This window comes from Onychostruthus taczanowskii, unplaced genomic scaffold (assembly GCF_017590055.1).
Source record: "Onychostruthus taczanowskii isolate IOZ18803 unplaced genomic scaffold, ASM1759005v1 scaffold25, whole genome shotgun sequence".
NCBI lineage: Eukaryota > Metazoa > Chordata > Aves > Passeriformes > Passeridae > Onychostruthus > Onychostruthus taczanowskii.
The window spans coordinates 2,230,236-2,245,736 of record NW_024499796.1 but is presented as its reverse complement, the minus strand read 5'-3'; the positions used below and the strand labels follow the sequence as shown (position 1 = coordinate 2,245,736).

The following is a 15,501-nucleotide window of genomic DNA, read 5'->3' as shown; positions in this document are numbered from 1 at the left end:
GAGGCAGGAGTTCTGCAGGCCAAAGGAGCAGGAATTGTAGAATAATGAAATATCCTGACTTGGAAAAGACACCCAAGGATAATCAAATGACCCCTGCCCTGCCCAGACCCCCAACAAGCCCACCCTGGGCATCCTGGCAGCGCTGTCCAAAGGCTCCTGGAGCTTAGGCAGCCTCGGGGCCGTGCCCATTCCCTGGGGAGCCTGGGCAGTGCCAGCACCCTCTGGGGGAAGAAAGAGCCTTGCCCTGAGCTCCAGCCTGAGCTGCCCTGGCCCAGCCCCAGCCGTGCCCTGGCTCCTGTCCCTGTCCCCGAGCAGAGATGGGAGCTGCCCCTCGGGAGGAGCTGCAGCCCCGGGGAGCTCTGCCCTCACTCTGCTCCAGCTGAACAATCCCAGGGCCCTCAGCTGCTCCTCACGGGCCCCTCCAGACCCTTCCCCATCCCTGTGTCCCTCCTTTGGACACTCTCTCATAGCTTTTTTCTTACTGAGGTGCCCAAAACTCCCCCAGCACTGGAGGTGAGGCCGCCCCAGCCCAGAGCAGAGCGGGACAATCCCATTCCTGGCCCAGCCGCCATCTCTGGGCCTGAGGCACCCCCAGGACAAAACCTGGGGGAAACCTGGGGAAAAGGGACTGATGGACACCTCTGATGGACACCGCTGCACGAGGGACATGGCCTGAGAGCTCTGAGCTGGGGGACAGGCAGACAAACAGCTCCTCATGAAGCCCAGGAATGTCCTGGCTCCACATCAGGGCCACACTCTGAACACAGGCTTTGGGAAAGGTTGGGATTGTGCTGGAAAAGGCTGAGACCATTCTCCCAAAATCCATCCACTCTCTCCAGCTGGGAACACCTCACACCTGCAGACCCCTCAGAGGGGCTGGAGGTCTGCACCCACAGCTCCCAGCCCAGTACTGCTGTGTCAGAGCCCAGTATCACCGCCACAAATCCTGGTTCCACATTCTGTGTTCTCCCTGCTCTGCAGAACCTGAGCAAGCCCCAGACTTAAAGCATCAAACAATAAAAAATGGGCTGCAAACCAGGTGAGAGCTGTAAAAATAACCAGCTTTCGGGCATGTGGGCTTTTGTTAGATCTAGAAAACAGCTGAGGATTGGTGGGAGGAAGGGCAGAGGTAAAGGAAACCAGGCAATGCAAAACCTCAGCAAAACCTTGTTATTTTAACCCTCCACGTCATCAAACTCAGGCCTGTGGCTCTACAGCTTCACAGTTTGCATTACCAAAGCTCAAGGGGCTGGGTTTCACCTCTGCCAGATCCTGCCACACCCAAATCCTGGGGAAATCCTTACAGGTTAAATTCTCACTGCAGGTGAAGAACAAGGCACTCATCAGTCAGGCCACTGCTTCTTTATGAAAATTCCTGAGCATCCAGACTTTGCCAGAGGGATTTTGGGGTAGTTTCAAGGGCAACCTGAGTGTTGAGCACTTGCTGGAGTCTGCATGAGCAAGCAGCCCTTCAGCCTCCTCCTCCAAAATGGAGCATTCAGGGGATAGTCATTGCTAGCCTGCTCTCTTTTCTGTAGAAAATTAATATTCCTGGGGCTGGGCGGTGCTCACCAGCTCATTTTTAGCAGAATTAATATTCCTAGGAATGGTCAGTGTGAGCCAGTTGACTTATAGCAGAATTAATATCCCTTGTTATGCTAACCAGTTGAGTTAATATTCTTGGTGCTAACCAGTTTGATTTTCTGCAGAATTAATATTCCTGTGGCTGGGCAGTGCTCACCAATCCTCTTTTCTGAAGAATTCCTGAATTCTGAATTCCTGTAATCGCTCTGTAGAGGTGCACAGAGGCTGTTCCAAGACAAGGGAAGCTCTTGGATCCTCACCGGAAGATGCTCCACATGCGCGAAGCACAGACCCTCTCCCCAATCTCTCCCCACATTGCCAAGGCTCACCTTGAAGGACTGCACGAATGTCCAGAGCAGGATGCGGATGGTGTAGCCCTGGCGGAGGAGCTTGATGAGCCTGGCTGCCCGGAAGAGCCTCAGGAAGCTGAGGTTGATGAAGTTGTCCTGTGGAAAGTAAAGGTTTTGTGTCCTTCAGAAACGACCGCGATCCGAAACCACAGCCCGCAAAAAAGAAATTAAAATTACCAGCTTCACGATCTAAGCAGCAAATCGGCCACCAGAAAACCTTCCAAAAGAAACATTCGTCAGTGCAGATCACTCCACATGCAGCAAGAATGAGAAAACCCCTCTCCACAAGAGCCCTCCCCTCTACTACTGGGTCAATGAGAGAAAAGGAAAAGGCCCTGTCACGCTGTCCTTGGAGGGCTGGTTTGCTTAGAGCAAGGCAGATTTTCCCCCCTGAAGACTCAGGGAGAGTGGGATGGTGCCGGATTTTCATTTTGAAAAGGAATGAGGTTGGTTGAAAATCTTGGTCAGCTCAGTTTCGACAGGGAATTGAACTTAAGCCAAGACACTGGCAAGGGACAAAGAAAGGCATTGTCCAGTGAAGATTCAAACATCCTTGGAAGAATGAGGATGTTTTCCAACCTGGAGGTTTCCAATGTTTGTACAGCGTGTAACTGGACAGATTTGCCAAGGAGAAGTGGCACCAGAAGATTGTTTGGAAGATGGATCAAGGGTAGCCAGTCAATTGGGAAGGTGGAGCTTTCACCAGCAGGAAGATGCCTTAGGAACCTGCTGGTTTTCCAAATTCTCGTTAAATGTGTCTGCACAAGTGGATCACAGAACTGCTGGAGGCAAGTTCTGATTTTCATTTGTTTTCTAGGATTTCCCCCACCCCTCACTCCATTTTTTTTTCTTTCTTTCGGGGAAAAGAGGATTCTTACCCCAATGAGCTAATCTAGAGAGGGTTCTTTCCAAAACAAAACATGCAAAAGCCAGATCCCTCTTGCCCTCCTATTTTAAGGAGATGAAAAAATATTCCCCCTTTCCATAATTCACTTTTTTGTGGATCTCTGATCACAGCCACTTATTTGACTGAGTGAGCTAAAGAGAGAAAACATCCCACTTTAAACTATTGTGCAGTGAAGCAGCAAATATAATCATAAGGAGCTCTGCTTGGTAAAGATGAGCAAAAATTTCCCTTGGATTATTGTTTTACCAGAGGTCACTTTGAACTGACCCACATTTCTTGCTCATTTGGCTATAGAGCTCATGCTGAAATTGGGGGGCTTGTTGGATCTATGGATTCTTTCAATGCCAGCTCAGTTTTGGGGCCATTAGCATTGCATTCCACCAATCCCATCAAAGAGTTCCAGAACTCAGTCTCAGGCATGCACTCGGTTTCTCTCAGGTTAAAAACACAAGCAGCTCAGAGTTAGGCACAGACCGAAAATCAGACTCGATCTTCAAATAAAGAGAAAAGAGAAAAGCACAGGAATGTTCAATGAAGGTGCAGACAACACTGAGCTCATTCAAGCCAGCAACAGAAGCCATCTCTGGCAGGCAAAGCACGAGCGAGGATTCCCCTGGGTTGGGCGGTAGAACAGGCACTGAAAATGTCCAGTTTGTCTCAGCATCAGCTCCAGGTTTGTTTTCACAGTGCTTACCTTCCCTTCACAACAGTCCAGCTGCACTCACCTGAGCAGGGCAGGGCCAGGGAAGGGCCCTGGGGCAGAGCTGGGGCCCAGCTGGGTAATGGGGACCATCACTAATGGGGTTCTTCTTCCCACTGTGAGCCAGGCCCAGGGCAGGGCAGAGGTTTAACCATGAGCCCTTTTAATCAGGAGAATCTCCCCACCAGCAGGAACTGGATCAGCCCTCGTGTAATGCTGGTAGCATTTAGGCCTGAAAGTCTGATTTTAACTTCAGAGCAGTGCTCAATCCAGATCTTTCCTGTGCACAATCCTTAGGCTCCAAGGAGGAGCAGGGGCACAGGATCCATCTCTGCGGGATCCTGTGGGATCTCCCTCTTCCCACATAACTGCAGCCCAGCAGCAGGAATGTTGTCCCGCTCAGGCTTTGCTAAAACCTCATCATCACAGCTGCTTGGATGTTTAACACTACTTTGGGCTGGGGTCCCTGCAAGCTGAGCTACCCCAGTGCTACCCGTGGAAAAGGGATGGAAATGGGAAAAGGATTCAAGACTGTGCACGTCAGTGACCCCCATTCCCTGGGATTTGGATGGACAAACAGTCCATAGATTTCCCCCCCCCCCCACATTTCCTACTTAACTGTGGCATTGCCACTTCCTAAAGAGCAGTGAAAGCCTTGGCTCCATGTGGAACCACTCCCAACCCAGGAAAATCCCCCAGCACCGACCCTGGGATGTTGGAAGGACCGTTCTCAGCACTGCCCGGAGAGAGGCCAATTCCCCACGCTGCTGGGGGCTGCAAGGGCTCCACGTGTGTGGCACCCTCAGCACCCCACAGACAAACCCATCCTCCCACACCTCAACTCTCCAGGCAGGAATTGGGATGGCATGCAGCCAAAGGGGAAACTCCACATTGCTGTATTTCTCGAGTAGAACAGTTTTTGGCATCAGTTCTCCTCCCACTGAGCCACCTCTGAGCCACGCACAGATCGGATATCTGGGTTATCAAAGTCATCCTTTCTGGTTTTTTGTTTTTTTTTTTTTTTGCTTTCCTGTTGCACGGATGCTCACAGTGCTCACAACAGGCACCAGAGGTTTAGGATTTTATCATCCATCTGAGAAATAATAAATTAGTTTTGGAAAATCATTTCCCCCTGGCCTGTCACTATTTTCCTGGAAAAGGAAGGGTTGGTACTGAAGGGAACCTGGGGGTCTGGGCATGGCCAGGTACTGCCACCACTTCCCACAACAGGAGATGGGCCAAGCATCCCTGAAGAAGACTGGGAAGAGTGGGGAAACAGGGAGAATAAACACCACTGATAAGGAGCTGCCCTTGAAGGCTGTCTCACCATGGGAGCCTGCTCTGTTACCCTTTCCCCTTTCTTAGGTTGTTTTCATAGAATCCCAGAATGTTTTGAGTTGGAAGAAACCTTAAATATCATCCAGTGCCAGCCCTGCCATGGGCACGGATCCCTCCCACTGTCCCAGGCTGCTCTCAGCCCCATCCAGCCTTGCCTTGGGCACTGCCAGGGATCCAGGGGCAGCCACAGCTGCTCTGGGCACCCTGTGCCAGGGCCTGCCCACTTCCCAGGGAACAATTCCCAATTCCCAATATCCCATCCATCCCTGCCCTCTGGCAGTGGGAGCCATTCCCTGTGTCCTGTCGCTCCATGCCTTGTTCCCAGTCCCTCTCCAGCTCTCCTGAAGCCCCTTCAGGCCCTAGCAGGGGCTCTGAGCTCTCCCTGGAGCTTCTCCTCTCCAGGTGAGCACCCCAGCCCTCCCAGCCTGGCTCCAGAGCAGAGGGCTCCAGCCCTTGGAGCAGCTCCATGGCCTCCTCTGGACTCCAGGATCTCCATATCCTGCTTCTTTTGGGGGCTCCAGAGTTTTCCACAGTGAAAAGCAGGAAAGCCATGAAGAGCAGGGCACAGGCACTGCCTGGATCTGTGTCCCAGTGCCTTCACCAGCAGTGGTTTCCTGCCCAGCACAGGAGCTGTTCCCTCTGTCCACAGGGATGCAGAAGAAGCTGCAGGAAGAGGCATCTGATCAAGCCAAGAATGGGATCCCTCAGGAAGCTTTAGGACTTCTCTTCATCTGGGATCAACAAGAATCACCTCATTAATTAATTAATTAAGGAATTACTGATAAGGAAACGGCTGAGTTCCCATTTAAATGTCCATGGTATTGCCAGCACTGAAGTTTTCCTGAATATTTCAGAGCGTCTTAGTTCATCTGGAGCTTGGGGAATCCACTGCTGATTTCAAGAGACTGAAGATTTTTGCCACCCTTGTCTGTGTCTCGAGAACTCTACCTTTGGAGGGACTTCCTATCAGTCCTTCCATACTGAGTAAGGAATGCTGGGAAAATTATTTGTGTGTGATGCCCAGAACTCTGCTCATTCCCTACTTGACAGAATCACAGAATATCCTGAGCTGGGAGGGACCCACCAGGATCACCCAGCCCAGCCCCTGTCCCTGCCCAGACCCCCCACCAAGCCCACCCTGGGCATCCCTGGCAGCGCTGTCCAAAGGCTCCTGGAGCTCTGGCAGCCTCGGGGCCATGCCCATTCCCTGGGGAGCCTGGGCAGTGCCAGCACCCTCTGGGGGAAGAACCTTGCCCTGATCTCCAGCCTGAGCTGCCCTGGCCCAGCCCCAGCCGTGCCCTGGCTCCTGTCCCTGTCCCCGAGCAGAGATGGGAGCTGCCCCTCGGGAGGAGCTGCAGCCCTGGGGAGCTCTGTCCTCAGCTCCTCCTCTCCAGGATTCCTCTCAGCTTCGCTGCCCCTGCTGTGTCACTCCAGCAGCTCCAGAGGACAATGTGGTGCTCCAAAGACCTCACTTGAATGCCAAATGGTCTGGAGCCTGGACCTGTCTTTATGGAATAACGACCCCAATCTCATCGAAGTGCAGGATGAGCTTTTCAATCTTTGACCAGGAACAGGGACAGCAGCCGAAATTTAGCAAACTGATTTTTCCCCAATATATTTTTACGTTCACAGCTAATGCCAGAGCCCTTTTCTGTGCTGCCTGGGCCAGGTGTGCAGCAGACAACATCTCCAAATTTATCCTGACTGCTCCCACACATCTGGAAGGGATCCAGCACCATGGAGGATTCCCTTCTTGGCTTGCACTGGGCAAGCTTTGAACTTACATTGTCTTTTTCACTGCTGCATGCCAGCAGAAAATTCCCCCCAGGACCCTCCGTGAACATCCAAGGAGCTTTTGTGCAGCCTGGAAATAAAAATTCAACCTGATTTCTTTCTTAACAGCAACTGTGCAACAGGAAAGGTGGATGTTCACAGATCCAAGAGCTGGTGTCAGGTGGCTGAGCAAGGATTTTTGAGAAGCTTTTGGTCTCATTTGTGTTATCCACCATAGCCAAAATAATTACGAATGGAAATATATGTATATTTCTGATTGCATTTTCCTTTATGGATTCTCTTTTATTTAATTGGTGATTTTCAAAGATAAAGGCCAATATTTCCGAAGGCATTTTTGGAATAAATTTGCACTTTGACATTGAATTTCCCGTGGGATCTGGTTCCTGGTACTTTTCAGCTCTGGTCATAACATGATTTATTCATTTTACTTGGGGTTTTGGGTTTGCATCCAGTGACTCTGTGTCCCCTATGGTGGCAAAATTGGTTCTTCTGTGGGTTGGTGTCACAGAGAATTTTCAAATTTAAGATCCTTTTTCCCATCATTTTTGATTTGAGGGAAGCAAGTCTGCCATCACCCCAATAATATTTTTGCCTTACAATGCATAGGTTAAAACCCCTGTAAGGCTGTCAGGTGCTTCCTTCAGCAGAAAGCTCCATCCTCTCATCTGAAAAAAAACCAAACCCACATACAGAGAGCTGAATTTGGTACCACCACCTCCAAACCCCAGCGTTTCCAGGTGCAGAACATCCTTCCCTCGCCATCTCCTCCAATTGCCCACGGAAATAAAGCAAGTGGCAGTGTCCCCTTTGGCACAGGGGTGGCACAGGGAGCAGGGATGGGCTATTGGCAATTGCTCAGGTCACCAATGAGCCCAGGGAGGGGAGTGCAGGGCAGAAGCCACTTTGGGGCACACTGCAGTGAGGCTTTTCCACCAGTGCAATCGGAACTCTCATTAAAAAAAAACAAAACAAAAAAAACCCAAAAAAATCAAACCAAAAACATAACAAATCAAAGAAAAACGAGAGAAAATCAAAGCAGAGAATTTAAAGAATTGTTTAAATTCAATGAAACCAACCGTGTCCTATATGTGATGTTGTCATGGATGGATATTTGCAAGATTATTTACAAAGTTTTATATTTTTTTTTTGAGCAGCAGGTGCACAACATACAGACGGAGACATGGTTTTCGCATTGTATGTTGATTGGATGGCGTGATTCAGCAGGTAGATAAGGAAAATAAGAAACAAAAACAGGAAACAAAAGAGAAAATGAGTAATCAGGACAAGCAAAAAGGAAACTCTGAAAAATTTCACTAGAAAAAAACCATTGGGCTATCGGGGGAGGTGTTATTTTATGGGAACTCCAGAAATAAAAAATGCTTTGAACCAAAACAGATTCGGAGATCCTTGAGGTAACACAGACAGTGCAGTTGTTATTTGCATTTCAGTTTGTAATGCAAATTTGGAGACAATTCACAAACACTTCTCAGGATGGCTTTTTATATTTCCAGGCATAGAAATAGATGTCAGTTTGCTAAACACCCACTCAGCCTCCCAAGGCTGACTGTGTCCACAAGGACACCTTTTCCTTAATCCCACCTCTTTTCCCTCAATTACTGAGGGTAAAAAAACTGACATTCATGCTTTTGCCTGAGGAAATAAAAAAATAGATATTCCACTACAATCACAAATTAAATTACATGTGACATGACCAGGAAAATTAAAACAAAGCAATTAATCCACACATTTCTTTTCCTTTTGTCTTTACTTCTCAAAGGGTTAAAGGTACCAAACAAGGCTGGTGGAAGCCAAGTCTCTCAAGGTGAGCCCACCCAAGATTATTTACCTTTGGAGAACACTTCTATCTTGAAAATATGGAGGAAAACAGTGCTGTGGCAACTATTTGTGAGCCTGAGCTCAGTGTCCCACCTAGGAAACATCTCCATGGGGACCTGGAGGGTGGTGGGACAGGGAAAGCTGCAGGCTGGCAGTCAAGGTCCTTGTGGCTGTCACCTGGACTTCCCAGCTGAGGAAATTCCATGGGAATGGCTGCCAGAAGGGTTGGAGGGACTGAAGGGGCTGCCCCAAACTCTGCCCAGCAGAGGAGGGGAGGCTGGAGCTGAGGAAGGCACAAGGAGAAAGGGCCATTCCCTGCTGGGGACACAGCTGTGGGACTGGTGATCCAAGAACTGTTCTCTCTGCTTATTCCCTTCTCCAGGAGAGTGCCCTGAGCAAGGTGAGGTGGGGCTGGTTCAGCAGCAGCTGAGTGGATGCTCATCCCCAGCCTTTATTTCCTGCTCTGCCCTACCTGGAATTGCAAAGGGAAAGAGGCTGGGCAGAGGCCACAGGTGGGCTCTGCTCTGTGAGTGAGGCACCTCCTGCTCCTCACCTCCATCCCTGCACATCTCTGCATCAGCTCTTTCAGCCCTTTTTTCCTACATTTTTCTAAACTTAGTTCTATTTTGGCACTATTGGCTCAAAATTGGATCATACTGGTTCTACTGGTTCATTTTTCTACATTGATTCTTGTGGCAGCAGCTCTCTGGCCACAGAGAGCAGGCACAACTTTCCCAGGCAGTGTCCTGGGGAAGGCTGTGAGAAGATCAAGAGATCTTCAAGAGAAAAGAATGAGAACCAAGTCTTATCGTCACTTGCTGCACCTGGTGTTGTGCACATGTGGAATGTGTTATGGAGATTCGTTTACCAAAGGGTGGTTTCTTAACTGGCCAATGGTGCTGGTGTTTGGATTGAAGGACCAATTGGGTCCACCTGTATCAGACTGTCTGGAAGAGCAATGGGTTTCTTAATAAGGACAGCATAAAAAAGCAATTGATCAGCCTTCTGAGAAACATGGAGTCAATGCTGGTTATTACCCAGCTGGGGGCCTGCAGTGACACGTTCTCAATACCAGAAGTATTTAAATCAGGTGAAATTGCAGTTTAACAAAATATCCCAAAGCTGGCCACATGGGGCAGGAACAGAGGGCTGCATCCTTCTACTGCTTTTCCATCCTCAGGACTGGAAGGGGAGAATCATAAAATCATGGAATGGTTTGGGCTGGAAGGGACCTTAAAGCCCATCTCCTTCCACCCCCTGCCATGGGCAGGGACCTTCCACTGCCCCAGGTTGCTCCAAGCCCTGTCCAGCCTGGCTTTGAGGGCAGGAAGGTTTTAGTGGCAGTGGAGAGCCTGGTACAAGACCACATCCACCACATTCCACTGGCTGAAGTGGAATGAATTCCATGAGGGGCATCCGTCATGGCCAGCTGCCATTACCAATCCTGTTATCAATCCTGTTATCAATCCCATTATCCGTGTGATCTTCAGGGCACCACTGCCAACACTCAGTGCCAGAACAAAGCAGGGGTGTTCAGGCCTGGCCATCACTGTCCCCTGCAAGCAAACGGAGCTGCTCAGGGCACCGTGCAGATCCCCTTGATTCCTGTCCATTGTCCCTGTGAGAGGCTGGCATGGATGTGTGTGGCTTATGGAGGTGTGTGCTGGTGGCTGTCCCGTGGGGATGGAGGGCTGCTGGAGAGATCAGGAGCTGCATCAAAGAAGTGTTGAAAACCAAGTTTAGAAAGAAAAGTGGCAGGGGATGACGACCCATGGGCAATCTCTGTCTGAAGGGAAAAGCAGAGAAGGAGATCTGGTGGCTATACAGAAATCAGGGAATTGTTCAAGTTGGAAAAGATCTCTGAAATCATCGAGATTCCCCCAGCACTGCCAAGGCCACCATTAAACACTGTCCCCAAGTGCCACATCCACATAGTTTTCAAATCCCTCCAGGGATGGGGACTCTCCCTGTTCCAGTGCCTGACCACCCCTTCCATGAAGCAATTATTCCCAATATTCACTCTAAACTTCCTCTGGAGCAACCTGAGGCTGTCTCCCCTTGCCTTGCTGCTTCTCACTTGGGAGATCAACCTCTCCTGGGTGCTGCAGAAGGGAGAGAATTTAGAGAGAGCAGAGACACAAAGGACTGAGAGCTCAGGGCTGGAGTGGTCCTGGGGGCATCTGGCTTTTATATGAGAGATGTTTGTGATCAGCTCCATGTTGGACATTGCCAGGGGAATCTGGTGACCTCCTTTAGAAAATCCTCTTTTAGTACTGAATGGATCCAGTTGCTCATAAACCGAAAAACCTCTTCTTTCCCAACTGGGAGGAGAAGGGAAAGGCACATGGGTCCCTGGGAGTTAAGCCCTGTTGGGGATTTAGGGGCAATTCCCATGACTCTGCAAAGGTTTTCATGCTAGAAATGTCTCAGAGCCCAGCCTGATGCAGTTCCCTGGCTGGGCCATCCTGTGGGAGCTGGAGGTAGAGGAAATGTCCCATTAACTGAGCAGGGAAAGGCAACACTGTGGCTGCTCCTTGCCTGTGAAATAGCTCCAAAATTGAGGATTTTAGCAGCATGTGGGCTTGGTGTTGAGAAGCAGAAACCTTCCTGAAGGAGAAGACACCAGTCTGGGAGCAACCAGAGGCTCCCTTACCCCATGTGAGCTGTCAGTGCTGCTTCCTCCCAGGAAACACAGCCAAAGTGGGGCTGGAAAAGCTTCAGTCTGTTTGTGGCTGACTTACAAATGTTTTCACAAATTTTCAAACCGTGGCAAAAGTTTGGGTGCCCTTGGCAAAAAAACCACATCCCACGGCAGAGGGAGTGGGGACGAGCACGCTGTGCCTTCCCACAGCACTCAGAGAGGGTGAGCTGAGTAACTTCAGCCTGGTTGCACTGAAAACAAAATCCAAAGCCTACAACACAGGATTCACCAGCAGATAAATGAACACCATTTGTATGGGGAGGAAAAACTGGAGGGTTGTGCATTATTTCGTACCAAGGAGGTTAAATAAAAATGTGTTTTGTTAGAAACAGTCACATGGTCTTCACCACCACCTGTAAAGGAACATGGGAGTTCTGAGCACACACAAAACAGATCTACAGGCAAACCCCTGGGACTGAGGAAGAAAGTTATGGTCAAGTTCAAATTCATCACACTCTGATACATCATCAGCTACAACATGCACTGGGAGAGGAGAGGAGCAATTATACATTGGTAATATCAGACTGTCAGGGACTGAGTCAGACATTGGCTGCCCTTATGGAAAAATCCTCCAGAATTTAATGACAAGTCTGGCCACTCTGTGAGATGTACAAGGCTTGTTAGCAGGGAGACAGCAGCCCTTGTAGGGCTGGCCAGAAATCCTATGGGAAAGCTGTTTGTTTATTCATTGCCCCACAGAGCTTTTGTGACAGGAACATTCCCCCAGTCCAGACTCTTCACCTCTTCCCTTCCCTGTGTCCCTGTCACTTCCCTTCACCCTCACCCTGCCCCGTGACCAAGACTGGGCAGGAACGCCAAGGGCCAGACACATGCCCTGCAAAAAACCTCCCATATTAACACAGCAGAATCCCTTTGATCTTTCCCCTCTCTTAAATTCAGCCAGATTTTTCCATGAATAGGCAGAAAAGGCCTGGGGATAGAGTAGTTTTCTGCAGGAGAGAGGGAGCTGCTTCCTGGCAGAGTCACGAGCACTGTCCTTCTCATCAGAGCCTTCCCTCTTTGGGGCAGACAGCTGTGCTCAGCTCCATGGAAAAGCAGAGCTCATGGAACGGGTCAGGCAAGGCCATCATGACTCCCAGAGGCAGCTCCAGGGAATAAGGCTGGTAGGGAGAAGGTTCAATGTCTTGACAGGGCACAGCTTTGCTTATAAATGAAATAAATTGAGCAAACTGTACTTACCGCAATCTCTGTTACTAAAATATCAGTAATACTTCCCAACACTGTTACAAAATCAAAGACATTCCAGGCATCTCGGAAATAATTCTGCCAAAGGAGAACACAAGGGGAATAGAGGGATCCAGGGGTTATTTTCTTGTTACCAGCACAGGTCAGGGGTTTTTTTTGTTTGTTTGTTTTCAAACGCGTGTCACGAAACTCAAGCATTTCATCGAGAGGGGAAGGAGGTGGAAGGGAACCAGGAAAGCACCTACCAGTACACCAAAGGCAATGATCTTCAGCACACACTCCATAGAAAACATGGATGTAAACACAATATTCAGGCATTTCAGCATTTCTTCATATGCTTCTGGAGCATCATAGAACTAAAGCGGGAAGGAGGAAAAGCTGTTACTGGAAGATCACTGACAGAGTAAAACCTTGCTCAGCTGATTCCGGCTCATTTTAGTCAGGATTCTGTGCTCACTTTAAATGGGATTTGGGGTTACAACACAATTATTCCTGTCTCTCTTGCTCCATCCTGTACTGAGGGGTCAGCTGGAATATCCCCAGCACTGGAGACTTGCTGAGGGACATCCCCCTGTAAGCACAGCACGGACCAGGAGGGAGGAAGGGCATTTTCCAGCCCAGAGGACAAGTGCAGAACTATTTCTTCCACTAAGAGTATGAGGACTCCTTAATTGTGAAGATACTCAGAGATAGACAATGGATGGGAGGGGACGTCGTCCACCTGTGTCTCTTCCCCCACTCTGGATCACATCCCAGGAGCCTGATGCTGTTCCAAAATTGAGTAATTTCACAGAATCATAGCATGGCCTGGGTTGGAAGAGACCTTAAACATCATCCAGTCCATCCCTGACATGGGCAGGGACACCTCCCATTGTCCCAGGCTGCTCCCAGCCCTGTCCAGCCTGGCCTTGGGCACTGCCAGGGATCCAGGGCCAGCCACAGCTGCTCTGGGCACCCTGTGCCAGGGCTTCACCACCTCATAGGGGAGAATTCCTAATTCCCAATATCCCATCTAAACCTACTATGTTTCAGTTTGAATTTCCATGGCCTGACTGGACTTTGAGCAGCCCCAAGACCCTTCTCTGCAGGAGAAAGCTCAGGCTGGGCTGGAGATCAGGACCTGCAGATCCCAGTTCCCATCCCATGGTCACACACCAAATGGGCTGAGCCCAACCACCACTCTGCAGGGAACCCCACTGGTGGGATCTCATCCCAGCTAATCCACCTCCCTCAGGGGCCAAAGGAATCCCACCAGGCACATGGGGAGTGGTGGCTGCTCTGCTGAGCACCCCCAGCTCTCAGGGTGAGAGTCCCTCCAGCCAACAGCTCAAAATTCTAAGATTCAGGGAGATCCCACTCACCTTCATCATGAGGACAATGGTGTTGAGAGCAATCATGACCATAATAAAATACTCAAAGGGAGGAGACACCACAAATTTCCACATCTTGTACTGGAAGGATTGCTTGTTCTGAGGCATGTAGCGGGTCAGGGGCTTGGCACTTATGGCAAAGTCTATGCAGGCCCTCTAAAAAACAAAAAGGGGATGAAAAGATGCCAGAAGAAGGGCTGGAAGTCTTTATCCGTCGGGATGTGGTTGGGAGAGCGAGCAGAGCATTTACACCAAGTGAGTACTGACTGTTCCTGTAAAATGCAGCACAGGATCCCCAAATCCTCATCCATTTTCCTGGAATATTTACCCCATAACGTTCGTATGCCCCTTGCAGTCCTACCACATTCCATTAGAGCCCCACTCCTCCTAGGTCCTGATCCCTTCCCACTTCTAAAAACACTTCCAATTCCTCCTGATGGGTGATTGTAGGAATCAGAGGATTGGTAAAGATGTTATTTGTGGTTTTTAAAAAGTATTGTGGAACTTGGGTGTGTCCTCACACACAGCACCCGAAGAGCTCAGAATATTTCATAAAATGAAAACTGAATTTACCAATAAATTATCCACCAAAAGCACTTGGGGGAACTTTCAGAGATCCCCTTCACTGGCTATTTCTGTTCACTTTATTATGAACATAAAACTGATCCAAATTGCTTTTACGAAGAGGTTTTGATTCTGGAGTGTTTCCTCATCTTGAATTTACATAAAAACTGCAAGTCACTTTCTGCTCAGTTGGAAAATAACATGGGTAAAGCTCTCTAAATATTCTGCTTTATTTTGGACTTTCTGTTCATTTAGACAAACAAGGAACTAATTAAAAATCACTTAAAAATTCATCTCTTTTCATCAAAAATCAGGTTCCAGTTTCAAAATTTATGAAAAGAGATGGTTCTTCCCCAAAGAGGTCATTGAGGCTGTGGGACCCTGGAGGAAGGATGCTGCAGATGCTAAAAATCTGCATGAATTGAGAAGGAAACTGGATACACCCATGGCAGGAAGATACACAGATGCCAGTAACTAAAGAAAAAACAGCTCAAGAGGTCTCTGAGTGGAAAATAATGATATTTTTGGGGGCTTTAAATAAAAGCCTCACAGCTTCTTCTGCCCTGGTCTTACACTCTTCTCAAGGCATCTCCTTTTGGCTGCTGCCAGAAGGAAAAATCCCAGTCAGGCACACAATCAGCCTGGAGAGAGGAGTTTTCCTCTGGGCAGCCACAGCAGTTGAACCTCAATTTAGTTTCTGAGGTCTGCCCTCAAGGTTTGCCTCCTTCTACCCCTCCACACTCAAGCAAACATAAAATCACAGAAGGTTTGGGCTGGAAAGGACCTTAAAGCCCATCCAGTGCCACCCCTGCCACGGGCAGGGACACCTCCCACTGTCCCAGGCTGCTCCCAGCCCTGTCCAGCCTGGCCCTGGGCACTGCCAGGGATGGGGCAGCTTCTCTGGGCACCCTGTGCCAGGGCCTCACCATCCTCACTGTGGTGTGGGCCAGGGGGATGTGGGACAGTGATTCCCAACAGGAAGCACTTGGGGGCTCTCCCTGGCGTTTGTTTTATGCAGGAGCTGGAACAGCCACTCATTTCTTTGGTGTCTACACCACACACCCTCCAATAACCACTGCTCTCCAGTCCCCCAGCACAGGGGGAACAGGGAGTGGCCTTCCACCAGTACACAGGGGCTCTGAGCCCCTGGA

General features: G+C 49.4%; 1 protein-coding gene across 1 annotated transcript in view; it reads right to left on the bottom strand.

The window, feature by feature from the left end:
• Positions 1-15,501, bottom strand: part of LOC121336980 (voltage-dependent N-type calcium channel subunit alpha-1B-like) — a 289,393-nt gene that overhangs the window by 37,544 nt on the left and 236,348 nt on the right. The window contains 4 exon segments of the mRNA XM_041406692.1: positions 1,914-2,030; positions 12,402-12,494; positions 12,662-12,772; positions 13,778-13,942. Coding sequence (XP_041262626.1) covers positions 1,914-2,030; positions 12,402-12,494; positions 12,662-12,772; positions 13,778-13,942 — 486 coding nt within the window.